This window comes from Zalophus californianus, chromosome 3 (assembly GCF_009762305.2).
Source record: "Zalophus californianus isolate mZalCal1 chromosome 3, mZalCal1.pri.v2, whole genome shotgun sequence".
Classification (NCBI taxonomy): Eukaryota; Metazoa; Chordata; class Mammalia; order Carnivora; family Otariidae; genus Zalophus; species Zalophus californianus.
Window position 1 is genome coordinate 94,387,572 of NC_045597.1, and position 13,767 is coordinate 94,401,338.

The 13,767-nt window shown below is 38.3% G+C and overlaps 2 protein-coding genes across 11 annotated transcripts in view; both read left to right on the forward strand.

Annotated features, from left to right (window-relative positions):
• LOC113919842 (40S ribosomal protein S24-like) overlaps positions 1-3,716 on the forward strand; it is a 76,752-nt gene extending 73,036 nt beyond the window's left edge. For all 10 annotated transcript variants that reach the window (XM_035726699.1, XM_035726700.1, XM_035726702.1 and 7 more), the window contains one exon: positions 3,282-3,716. In XM_035726699.1, the coding sequence (XP_035582592.1) occupies positions 3,282-3,716 (435 nt within the window). The remainder of the gene's footprint in view (positions 1-3,281) is intronic.
• C3H2orf76 (chromosome 3 C2orf76 homolog) overlaps positions 1-13,767 on the forward strand; it is a 35,173-nt gene that overhangs the window by 11,126 nt on the left and 10,280 nt on the right. Inside the window, exons 2-4 of the mRNA XM_035726844.1 lie at positions 5,763-5,813; positions 9,252-9,265; positions 9,438-9,476. Coding sequence (XP_035582737.1) covers positions 5,763-5,813; positions 9,252-9,265; positions 9,438-9,476 — 104 coding nt within the window. The remainder of the gene's footprint in view (positions 1-5,762; positions 5,814-9,251; positions 9,266-9,437; positions 9,477-13,767) is intronic.

The following is a 13,767-nucleotide window of genomic DNA, read 5'->3' on the forward strand; positions in this document are numbered from 1 at the left end:
GAAATCATAAAGATTATAGTAGATAATGGAAAACCACAGAGAAAGTCAAAAATCAGCCGTACCTGATTCTTTGAAATCCATGAAATTAATAAAGCTGTAGCTGGACTGATTGGAAAAAACAAAAGAGAGAAGATACAAATTATCGGTATCAATGGTGAGAGTTGTTACATTACTACAGAATCGCTACAAATACTAAAAGAATAACAAGGGAATACATTAAACAACTTTATGCCATAAATATGTTATCCCAGGACAGTGGACAAGTTCCTTGAAACACCCAAACTACCGAAGCCCACTAACAGACAGACAACCTGAATAATTCTGTATTTTAAAATGAGCAGTAGTTAAAACACATTTCCACACAGGAAACTCCAGTCCCAGTTCCAGTCATTGGTGAATTCTACCATATATTTAAGGAAGAAATAATCCCAATTCTACAGAAAGTCTTCCATAAAACTCAAGAGGAGGAAATATTTATCAGAAAGTATTATTTTCTGAGGCCAGCCTTACCCTGATAGCAAAATCAGAGAATGTAATTAGAAGAAAAAAACAGCTACCAAAACCAACATCTTTCACACAAAGAGATACAGTATTTAAAGAAGAATATATTAGGACCATATGGAGTTTACCTTAGGAATGCGAGGATGGTTTACTATCAAAAAATCAGTGGGGGGCGCCTGGGTGGCTTAGTCGGTTAAGCATCTGCCTTTGGCTCAGGCCATGATCCCAGGATCCTAGGATTGAGCCCCATGTCTGGCTCTCTGCTCAGCAGGGAGCCTCCTTCTCCCTCTGCTGCTCCTCCTCCTTGTGCTCTCTCTCTGTCAAATAAATAAAATCTTGAAAAAAAAAGTAAAAACAACAAAAAGCAATCAATGTAGTTCATTATATGGATAGATGAAGGAAGGAAAACCAGATGAATCTCTCAGTAGATAAAGACAAAATCCAGCATCCATTCCTGTTAGAAACTCTTAGCAAAGTAAGAATAGAAGGGAATTTATTCTACCTGGTTAAGGGTATCTATGAAAAATGGACCTCCAACATCATACTTAATGGTGGAAGACTGGGTGCTTTCCTCCTAAGATTAGGAACCAGGCAGGGGTGTCTGCTCATAATCACTTCTGTTCAACACTGAGCTGGAAGTTCTAGCCAATTTATTGAGGCAAGAAAAAGAAATAAAAGGTATCCCTATTAGAAAGGAAAAAGTAAAATTGCCATTATTCACTGGTGACGTGATTACCTACATAATCTATTATGATTTTATTATGATTATAAAATCCTGCAGAATCTATAAAAACTATAATCGAGGCTTAAGGAAGTTGTAGGATATAAGACTAATATACAAAAATCAATTGTGTTAATACGGCTGGAAAATTACAAAAAACCTTTTATAATAGCATCACAAAGTATGAAATGGAATACATTTGCTAGAGTGTAAGACTTTTGCACTGAAGACTCTTAAAACATCACTGAGAAAACTTTTAAAAGACCAAAATAAATGGAGATACCTTGTGTCTGTGGGTCAGAAAAAATATGGTGAAGAGGTCATGTCTCCTCAAAATGATGTATAGCTTCCAATCAAAATCTCAGCACACTTCCTCTCTTCATAAATATATACATAATTATATACTCTACAGTTTAGAAATAAGTTACTCTATTCTAAAATTTATAAGGAAAGTTAAAAAGACCTATGATGTGGGAAACAAAAGCAGAAGAAAAATTATAAAATATCCTTATTGCCTACAGCCCATTGACAAGTCCTTGAAACAGGCAGAGTGACATTCCTCTAGGGACTCAACTGCCTCAATGTTAATACTTTGCTAAGGGCAAAAGACAATCCTAGCACACCCCCCCCCACCCCAGGATCCTGTAAGTCTACTTTAACATATAAAAATTCCTTCAGAAATTTCCTTTATCTCTAAACCCCCCCAGATATGTATTATTATCTCTAAACCCCCCAAGTTGCGTGTTGGCAATCATCCCCCCCAAACATATGGCCCACCGATATACATCTCAAGGGTCTCATGACTTAGGTTTTATTAGAGGGTAATAAATGACCTTTTCCCAACAATAGTTAACCCCCTCAAGGTCCTGGAAACCTCGCTTCCAAATTCCTTAGAGACTTAAACTGTAACCCCCCTCCCAACTTGAAAGTACATAATGGGCCACTCCTCATGACCCCCCGGTGTAGCTCTTCCTGCCCACGGGTCCTGTCCCTGCGCTTTCATAAAATCACCTTTTTGCACCAAAGACGTCTCAAGAATTCTTTCTTGGCCATCGGCTTTGAACCCTAATGTTCTATCTACATCAACCTGTAGTTAAAATAACTCACAAAAAAGAAGAAAAAAAGTTGTAGGAATTACACTGATTACATGACTTAGTACTATAAAGCTACATCAACCAAGACATTGTGTGTGGTATTGATATATAGATGACATATCAATGAAAACCAGTGCAGAAACAGACCTACACTTACATGTATATTCAGTTGATTTTTGACCAAGGTGTTTTTGGGGGAAGAGGTGATCTTTCCAAAAAAAGGTGCTGGAACAATTGGATAGCCATATGCAAATAAATGAACCTCAGCTCTTACCTCGTACCCTATGCAAAAATAACTCAAAATTGGTCAAGATGTAAATGTAAATATAAAAGCAGAAACTATATAAAAGAAAACACAGAAGAAAATGCTAAAGACTTTGATTTTGGAAAAATGTCTTAAATACAGCACAGTGAGCACAAACTGTAAAAGATTAGTCAGGCTTCATCAAAATGAAAAAGTTTGCTTTTCAAAATACACTGTTAAGAAAATGAAAAGACAAGCCATGGACTTGGAGAAAATATTTGTAGAACATCCAACCAAAGACTTGTGCCTAGAAAACAACAACAAAAAAAATCCCTTCCAACTACATAGGCAGGACCTAACCCCATTAAAAAGTGCTAAAAGATCTGAACAAACACTTGAGCAAAGAAGATACGTCATACTCACCATCGTTAGTCTAGTGAAGTGCAAGTTAAAGTCATGGTGAGAGGCACCTGGGTGGCTCAGTCGTTAAGCATCTGCCTAGAAAAACACATTTCGTAATTCAGATGTGTGGGTTTTTAAGAAAGTTTTATTTATGGATAATACATGCATGTAGTTTTAAGGTCAGAACGTAAAAGGAAATCAGTAAAAAACTCGCCTTTCCGCTTCTGTTCTCTGACCAGTACACCGTGCTCTCCCCTACCCCATGAACATATAAGCAAATACAAACATATGCTTACTTTCCCCCCATTTGCCTCAAAAGGTCGCTTACTTTAAAAATAATGGTCTGGGCCTCGCCGCCATCATGAACGACACAGTAACTATCCGGACCAGGAAGTTCATGACTAACCGACTACTTCAGCGGAAACAGATGGTCATTGATGTTCTTCACCCTGGAAAGGCAACGGTACCTAAGACAGAAATTCGGGAAAAACTAGCCAAAATGTATGAGACCACACCAGATGTCATATTTGTGTTTGGATTCAGAACCCATTTTGGTGGTGGCAAGACAACCGGCTTTGGCATGATTTATGATTCTTTGGATTATGCAAAGAAAAATGAACCCAAACACAGACTTGCAAGACATGGCCTGTATGAGAAGAAAAAGACATCAAGAAAACAGCGAAAGGAACGTAAGAACAGAATGAACAAAGTCAGGGGGACTGCAAAAGCCAACGTTGGTGCTGGCAAAAAGTGAGCTGGAGATTGGACAACAGAAGGAGTAAAGATGCTGCAGTGGCTTTATCTGTGGTGGTTGTGCAGATTTTTCATCAGAGGATCAATAAACTAAGAATGTTAAAAAAAATAAATAAATAAAAATAATGGTCTGCTTTATGCTTTCCTTTACCTTTAACATACCTTGAAGATATTACTAGAGCACCCTTGTATGTATGTTATATTACATACACATGTGAGAATGTATGTCTGTGATCAATTCTTGGAGTGGAATTTCTAGGTCAGAGGGTATATGCACATGTAATTTTCATACATATCAAATTGCCCTCTGACGTACATACCTCAGGTCATGGTCCCAGGGTCCTGGCGTTGAGCCCTGCATCGGGCTCTCTGCTAGGCAGGAAGCCTGCTTCTCCCTCTCCCACTCCCCCTACTTATGTTCCCTCTCTCAATGTCTCTCTCTCTAATAAATAAATAAAATCTTTAAAAAAAGTATTTAAAAAAATAAAGTCATGGTGAGAACACAGCACTCCCACTGAAATGGCTAGAATTAAAAAGGTTTATTAATTAAAACCCCAGTTTTGGCTAGGATGTGGAAGAACTGGAACTCTGATAGGCCACTGGTAGGAATGTAAAGAGGAACCACTTTAGAAGATGAGTTGGCAGTTTCTTAAAAGGGTAAACCAACCCCTACCATTCCACTTTTGGGTGAAATGCAAGTGCACGTCCGCATATGACTACCCGCAGCCTTATTTGTTGTAGCACAAAATGAGAAGCCACCTCTTTTGCCTCTTTCGTAAGGAAGGTGTTTAGTTTTTGTCTCTTCCTCCTCAGGCCTTTTTATATATGTTTGTGCACCAAAATTCTTATCTCACCAAATGGGTTGAATGGCTGGTGTCTTTCTGCCATTGCAGAAGAGAACCCCTTCTCCTTGCTGCAGAATGGGAAGATTGGATTCTAGCCCTAACTCTGACACCCTGGGCCAACCAGGACCTCGGAGTTCTTAACTGCCAAATGAAAGGCTTAAGTTATATTTATTCATTCGCGAATATTTTTGACCACCTGACATGTGCCCAGCACTCTTTTGGGTACTGGTAACACAATGAAAATCGGCTACAGTCCCTGCCCTCATGGAACCAGTTATCTAATAACCTATGATGTGGCAGACACGGTCTTCAGTTTCAGGAGCTGTGGCCTACTGTCTTAATCTCAAGGAATTTATGAATTAGTAAGGAAGGGAGACCAACATAACAGAACTACTGTTGTAAGGAATGTTATGAAGGAAACCGTTTGAGGGGAGACCCACCCTCAGCAGAGCCTGTAGGGGAGGCCTCTTGGTGGAGTGGCCCTTGAGCTGACATCCAAAGGAAGAAAGAGAAAGTGCTGTCATTTGCCTTCACTGTCTCTTCTCTCAGAAGTCCAGACTGAATGGAAGACAGTGATTTGATTTCTTCGAATGTAGGCACCTCTAACTGTGAGCACTTTCACAGGGCCCTCTGTTCCTTACCTCACACCTTCACAGTGTTTCATTGTCTTGTTCAGGAACTCTAAGTGCTAATAAATTAAACAGATCTAACATTTGAAATTCTGTTTTAAAAAGAATATTTAATTTGTTTTTGTTTTGTTTTCTTTGCTGAGTTAGAGTTACATTGTAGGTTATCTGAATTTTGGTAAGAGTAATAACACTCATCTAGATCATTGGTTTCCATTACAGGCCTGAATGAGTTCTCAGGTTCATATGCTGACTGAATGTCACCTAATAGAAAATAATATCTCACACAGGAATGTTATATATTTTGAATGTACATAGATGCTGTTGTATTTAATAAAATGACAATTCATTTAATAATGTTACTGAATTCTTAGTTCAGCTAGTAACAGCTCAACATTTCCTCAGTGGTTCCATTGTTTTAGATGACCGCTGATTTTTGATGGCATGTTAGCTTCATTTTGTGTTCTATCAAATTTTTCAAAGTAGCTTAGTCTAGAGATCTGGAGAACGTAACAAAAGACTGCATATACTACAAGTGTCTACGTGAATATAATAAAAATAATCTTTCTCTTATAGATATTCCTTTAAGGACCAACCTGCCACCACCATTCAGAAATTATAAATATGGTAACTAATTTTACTTATTTAAAAACGTATATTAATATAATTTTACGTTAGTTTTATGTTGATAGCAATTTGAATTTGGTTTTCAAAAATGAGTTTACTATCTGTAAGTAAAAACCAATATGGAAATTTATTTAGGAATATAGGAATCCTGGTGTATCAGTGAAGTAAATTGTAATAGTGTATGGAAGTGGCCTATTTATGAGGAACAAATAACATGTTTGGCAAACGATGTCTAAAATGAATTTCTTTGGTAACCGGGAAAGAAAAATGATTTCAGACTAGGAATTAAAAGAAGAGATTAAACATTTTAAATGCCAATAACTTAAGCATAGTATATAGTAATTTTGCATGTTGCAGGGGTTGATTAAACAATGCAGTAATGAGGCAGGAAGTTGGGTTTCATTATTTGGTATAAAGATGGTATGGTTATTAACCTTCAGCATAGTGACACTCAGCAAACTTTGAGACCTCACTTGAAAATTATGACGCATCTAATTTCTGTTAATTGGTACAGACGTTTTTTGAAGTATAAATTTTTTATTACCTTAGATCATTTTTTGGAGTGGCTTTTAATTCTGTTCCCATTTGGTAGAGCAACTTATGACCTAAAATACTTTGAAATCACAATCTTCACCGTGTGTATGCATTTTAATATCCAGAGACTAATTGTGAGGTCATAAGGGGTAGTCAAACAGAAGTTGAAGGCACTGAGTGGAAAGTACTTTGATTTATTGGGCTTAAAGAATTTACATACTAAATATTGAATAAGAGAAAGGAATAAAAAGCACAGTTAAGTAAATACAAAACTTCTCAATTCTGGCTTTCGTGGCTTTCAGAGTATAATGACTTGCAATATAACCTTAAACTTGAATCAACCTACAGATGCCATTTCCTTTTTGCATGGTGTGTGTGTGTGTGCGCGTGCACGCACGTGCATGCATATGCATACATATTCCAACTTGTGTTCCATATAAGTCATTTTGAAAGATAAGTTTTAGATACTGAATGCATTAGAATATCTGACTGTTAATCATCACGGTGGTAGGTAATGTACCTCTTATATTGTCCCACCTTATTAACACTGTTTTGTCTTAGGATTTGTATACTATTCAGGTGAATTGGCAGAAGAAATGAACACATTTAACTGTGAGATGAGAAATTAGAGAACCACTGGGGTTTTGATAGACTTTTCAGTGACCCAGTCTGGGTTTGGCTCTGTAACAATCTGCTGCTTTGTGTTCAAAAAGGAAGGCCAAACGTTACTTTCTCACCTGCCCTTGTCCTCCAATATTGCTCCCTGCTCTGTGGGAATAGAACACATTGGGTGTTGGGGAGTGGAAAGGGTCTAGAGTCAGATTTCAGCTTTGTTGGTTGTTGTCCCCATGCCCTTGGGCAAAGGGCTGGCTCGCTGGCCAGACCACGGAGAGTCTGAGAGTTCTTAGGGCCCCTCCTCCTATCTAATTGACATCTACATCTATGACGGATTTATCCCGACCAGACTGTGTTCTAAAGCACATTGGATGTGGTCTTATTTTTAAATCCTGATCACCTAGACACTGTGCCTGTGTACATGACATGTACAGTGTCATGTGTACAGTAACTATGGGTGGCTATGCAGTGTGGAGTTGCTGATACTGTTTATTTCATAAGGCCGTGTGTGATTAAACCACACTTGTGTGAACACGTCAAATGCACCACAAATATATTTTTCTTTTTATTTTTTTTAAGATTTTATTTATTCATTTGAAAGAGACAGAAAGAGCACAAGCAGGGGGGAGTGGCAGGCAGAGGGAGAAGCGGGCTCCCCGCTGAGCAAGGAACCTGTCGGTGGGGCCTAGGACCTGGAGATTGTGACCTGAGCCGAAGGCAGACGCTTAACCGCTTAACCGACTGAACCACCTAGGTGCCCCTATTCTTTTTATTTTTATGAGGTTACTTTCCTCAAGGAATTTGCACTTCAGGTACAATACCCACAGATGTTGTTTCTGTTAGTAATGAAGATTTTTTTTTTTTAAAGAAGTAAAAACAAGTGAAAGAGATTATTCAGCAAGGAAAAGGACGTTATTAGTACAATATCTTTTGCTAGCTGGTTGTTTCCCTGACCCTCTTACCAAGTCTTACTAGTTTCTGTTGGAGGGAAAAATCTGAAAATTTCTGTTTAAATAATTTCTTATTCTGCTAAAAAAAAATGTGGCTTTCTTATTGTGGGTTTGCAGGACCCATTAGAGCAAGGATATTTCTAATAAAGGCTCATTAGCAAAATATGTAGAACATGACTAATATTTTGTAAGGTCAAACCACAGTTTTGCTTGTTGGTTGTAACAGACTTTAAGTAGGATCCTTTTAGTTAAAATACTGGCTTTTCTAACTTGTCTATAATAATAAACCAATATCTATCTATAATGAGAAAAAGATAATAGGTAACTCAGAATAATAGATAATCCAAAAGCCAATTTGTTTATTTTCTTGCATACATTCTGAGCTTATTTTTAGCAATTGTGGTGTATTTACATTCCTAATATGCATTTTTTCACCTAGATTAGATTTATTTTTAGTTCTTAACGGTACATAGTTGCAGTCCTAGGATTAGGCTGACCTTGTGTTAAAAATTGCAATAGATAATTGAAAGTTGACTATTTAAAATAATGGGTAATTCAGTGCTGGTTCTTAACTGGGTAGCTACCCTATTCTTTCGTATTATTAGAACAGAGTTAAATCAGGGCCTGTTTTTTAAGTAGATCCTTTCATTTCATTTTACTATTGGAATTCTTTATTGAATCAAATGGCATGATTGATAGAAATGAATTTTAGTTTAAGGTTAAGAGTTTGTCCAGATATAATAATACGTGTAATCATAATACATTAGTTGGATGGTTAAACAAAACTGAAGAATTGGAAACTTTCTGACTTGAATCCCATTAAATGCTGAGCCCCTGCTATAATTAAGAGCTCACTGATGCAGAGTCGGACTTCACCGAATGTGGAGAAATGACTTACTGGAAAAGCACAGCATAGCCTGACATCAAGATAAACAGATTAAGGAGCAAAGGAGGATTGAATAAAGCGGTTAGATGGTGTGAGCCTGTGCAGTGTTTGAAAACCAGGAGGCAAATACTGACATTCTTTGGGCATTAGCAGCCCTGCTCACATAACCAGTGAGCCTGAGCTCAGAGAGTGGTAACAAGTTGTCAGGATAATCATTTGACTCCTGTCACTATATGTATTCTGAGAGATTACTAGGTTTTTTTGAACTGCTTATGTTAATGTCTGACATTTTTTACATTATTTGCTAATTATAGCCTTTTGCAACTCCAAAAAACAGGATCGAGTAATATCCACCTGTCTTCTATTCTAAGGGAAAATGTGCCAAGTTCATTGCAGGTTATGGCACCCAGTTGTGTGTGTCAAAGACGAAGGCTTTCAAATATCTTTAAACAGCAGTGACCTTTAAGGTGATGATATATAAAAGTAATTTTTTTTTTTTACTGTATACTAGATTTTTAAGTGAACGGATCATAAGGCAAGGACTGAAGTTTCTCAATTTCATAGCTGCACCCTCCTGTTTCATATTATTCAAATGAAGTTTTAAAATAATCTTTTATGAAGACTTCTTTTTTCTTTCAGATAAAACTAAAGATGGTTCATCAAGCACATAAGGCAAAGGTACGTTTCATATGTACAGTAGTATCTGGCACATAGCGAGTAATCACTGTTGGCTGTCTCAGTGAATAAATGAATGAACACATGTACTTCTAAGATATTTCCCATTATAATAGCATTTTTTATTTTGTAAGTACCCTTTCTACAGCCATTAAGGAAAAAAAAAAACCCCACTAAGCCCTTGTTAGTAGTAGATCCTTTAAAAAAGTGTTTTTTAAAAAGCGTTGCATGTTCTATATCGAGCAAATATTAATGTAAAAATTAAATTTGCAAAAAAATGTTTTTTGAAGTTACTAATTCACAGGCGACAGGCATACCCTCATGCCATTTTCTTTGTAATCTCTGGTATACAGTTATTTGAAAGCTGATTGAGTTTATGGTGGGTATCTAGGACTAGAGAAGACAATGAAATCAGGTGAATTAAAAAATAAATGCTTGGGGCACCAGGGTGGCTCATTTGGTTAAGCATCTGCCTTTGGCTCAGGTCACGATCGATCTCAGAGTCCTGGGATTGAGCCCTACATTAGGCTTCCTGCTCAGTGGGGAGTCTTCAAAATGCTAGTGAGGGTCATTCAGTTGTCCACACTCATTTGAACTGAACTCCCCTTAAGATCTGTGCATTTTATTTATATGAATTCTACTGAATTTCACAAAACAATAGACATGCCAAAAGGGATCCAACATAAGACTTAAATGGAAATGCTTAGGATATTTGGATGGGAAGATGCAACAGTATGAAGATGTCCATTTTTTCTTAGTTTACAAATTTAATGCCACCCCATATATATATATGAATGAAAGAAGCTGATTATAAAACTAATATGCAAAAAATAAATAAGAATAGTTGGGAAAAGGAAGAAAAAGGGAGTGACTAGGCCCTGACATGTATTACCCATATTATTAAACTCTAGTAATTAAAACAGTGTGGTGCTGCCATATGAACTCTTAGGTCAATGGCACAGAATTAAAAGTCCAAAAATTGACCCAAATATATATCAGAATTTAGTATATAGTAAATATGACATTTTAAAGCTATGGAGAAAACATGAGGATTCAGTAAGTGTTACTGGGACAATTGGGAGACATCCAGAAAACAGTGAATTGAATCCATATCTTTTTTTTATGCCAAAATAAATACCCACTGGATTAATGACTTAAAGGTGAAAATAAAGCTCACAGGTGAGGACAGAGGTGAAACCAACTGAACATGAGTAGATCATTTGTTCAAGCTGGGTGATGGGTGCGTGGAGGGTTCATTGTGCTGTTCTGTATGTTTGAAATTCTTCATAATTAAAAGCTTTAAAAAAATGAAATTGACAAAAACATTTGAAAAGAATGGGGAATTTTAAAATTAATCTTAGAGTGAAGGTCTTTCTAAGTGTGGTAGAAAACCCAGAAACCATAAAAAATTGATAATTTTACTTTAAACATTTAGCACCTTTTTCTAGGAAAAAAAACTAAAAAATCGAGAAACAAGTGAAAACGGGGAAAATTTTCTAACTTATATTACAGAAAAGGCCTGATTTTCTTAGTATATGATGCTATTTTACAATTCCATTTAAAAAATTATCCTTCGGGGGCACCTGGGTGGCTCAGTCATTAAGCGTCTGCCTTCGGCTCAGGTCATGATCCTAGGGTCCTGGGATCGAGCCCCGCATCGGGCTCCCTGCTCAGCGGGAAGCCTGCTTCTCCCTCTCCCACTCCCCCTGCTTGTGTTCCCTCTCTTGCTGTCTCTCTCTCTGTCAAATAAAAAAAAAAAAAATCTTTAAAAAAATAAAAAATTATCCTTCGAGTCCATTAAAAAACAAAATAAACTTGACTCAAAATAAATGCAAATTCAGACTACACTTACTCTCCATCTGTTAGGTTGGCAAGGATCAGATGGTTTTGATAATATACCATGTCAGTGATGCTCTGGGGACTAGGTACTCTCAGTGATTGGTAGCGTTCCTGTAAAGTGGTACAGACTCTGGAGCGTCATTTAGCAATATCTGCCAAAATAAAATTGCACGTGCTCTCTGACCTAACGATTCTACTTCTAGGAACTTATCTTACACATAAAACTCATACAAAGGCAAAATGATACATGTTATGAGGATATTTGTTGCAGAGTTGTTTATGGTAGCAAGAGATGGAAACAACCTGAATGTCCATCCCTGGGGACAGTGTGTGTGTGTGTGTGTGTGTGTGTGTGTGTGTGTGTGTGTGTGTGTGTGTGTGTGTGTGTGTGTGTGTGTGTGTGTGTGTGTGTGTGTGTGTGTGTGTGTGTGTATCCCTTCAGTGGAATAGCCCACGGCCTTGATAAATTGAGGCAGCTCGTATTACTGATTTTGAATGATTTTAAGCTATATTTTAAGAGGAAAAAGTCATGTGTTAGAATATAGCATACAGTATGCTGTTATGTGTTTGGAAAAGTTACCTGTGTGTGGTGTGTGTGTGTGTGTGTGTGTGTGTGTGTGTGTGTGTGTGTGATCCCTTCAGTGGAATAGCCCACGGCCCTTGATAAATTGAGGCAGCTCGTATTTACTGATTTTGAATGATTTTAAGCTATATTTAAGAGGAAAAAGTCATGTGTTAGAATATAGCATACAGTATGCTGTTATGTGTTTGGAAAAGTTTACCTGTGTGTGTGTGTGTGTGTGTGTGTGTGTGTGTGTGTGTGTGTGTGTGTGTGTATCCCTTCAGTGGAATAGCCCACGGCCTTGATAAATTGAGGCAGCTCGTATTACTGATTTTGAATGATTTTAAGCTATATTTTAAGAGGAAAAAGTCATGTGTTAGAATATAGCATACAGTATGCTGTTATGTGTTTGGAAAAGTTTACCTGCACATTTCTGCCTGCATGAACGTGTACAGAGACAGCCTCTGGAAGGATACGCCAGAATTAGTGTAAGTTCTCTGGAAGGAAACTAGACTACCTGGTAGATAGGGGTTGGGAGGAGACTTACTTTTCTCTCCTTCCCTATGTGCTTGGAGAATTTTGTATCATGAGTATATGCTACCTATTCTTTTTTTTTTTTTTAAAGATTTTTTTATTTATGGGCACCTGGGTGGCTCAGTTGGTTAAGCGACTGCCTTCGGCTCAGGTCATGATCCTGGAGTCCCGGGATCGAGTCCCACGTCGGGCTCCCTGCTCAGCGGGGAGTCTGCTTCTCCCTCTGACTCTCCCCCCTCTCATGTGCTCTCTCTCTCTCTCTCATTCTCTCTCTCGCAAATAAATAAATAAAATCTTTAAAAAAAAAAAAAAGATTAAAGATTTTTTTATTTATTTGATAGAGAGACAGCTAGAGAGGGAACACAAGTAGGGGGAGTGGGAGAGGGAGAAGCAGGCTTCCTGCTGAGCAGGGAGCCTGATGTGGGGCTCGATCCAAGGACCTTGGGATCATGACCTGAGCCAAAGGCAGACGCTTAATGACCGAGCCACCCAGGTGCCCCTATGTGCTACCTATTCTAAAATGATTTTTTTTAAAAAAGATTTTATTGATTAATTTGACAGAGCGCAAGAGAGCACAAGCAGGGGGAGCGGTAGGCAGCGGAAGAGGGAGAAGCAGGCTCCCTGCCGAGCAGGGAGCCCCACTCAGGGCTCAATCCCAGGACCCAGGGATCATGACTTGAGCCAAAGGCAGATGCTCAACTGACTGGGCCACCCAGGTGCCCCTAAAATGATTTTTTAAAAATAACATTCCCTCCCCTTTAATCTGTGTACTCTGGAGGTGAAGCCCTGTGCTCTCTAGTGGGTGAAGTTGTGGACTGTGGAGCATGGCTTCTGGGCCTTCTATTTTAGCTGCTGGAGTGGCCTTTCTGTTCTCTCTTAGCCACATTCTAGAAATAGATTATGTTGCTAAGCAGCTGCATTCTGGTTGACAGGTGGTACTGTGTGTCCAACTAGTGGTCACTTCTATGTGCTTTTTAAGGGCAGATATCAACTCAAAATCTTCTCCTATATTATAATGTTTAACTGGATTTGTAAGTTTCATTGGAGGGCCAACTCATCCACTCCCACCCCAAACCTCATATAGAAAGGTTACAGTCGGTATGACATGGGGTCAAGCTAATATGACGTGGGATCAAGTGTTTACTAGGTAGAGCAAGGTTTTTAGATACGTGGACTTTCGGCCATACAGGTAAACTTGCTTTTCTCCGAAGTCAGGCTGGTCAGAGCTCAGGGGCCTCAGTTCCGTGTACTCTGGGGTCTGTTTCTTTTTCTTTCTCTCTCTCTCTTTTTAAAGATTTTCCTTATTTATTTGAGATGGAGCATGAGTGGGGGTGGGGGTGGGGGGAAGAGGCAGAGGGA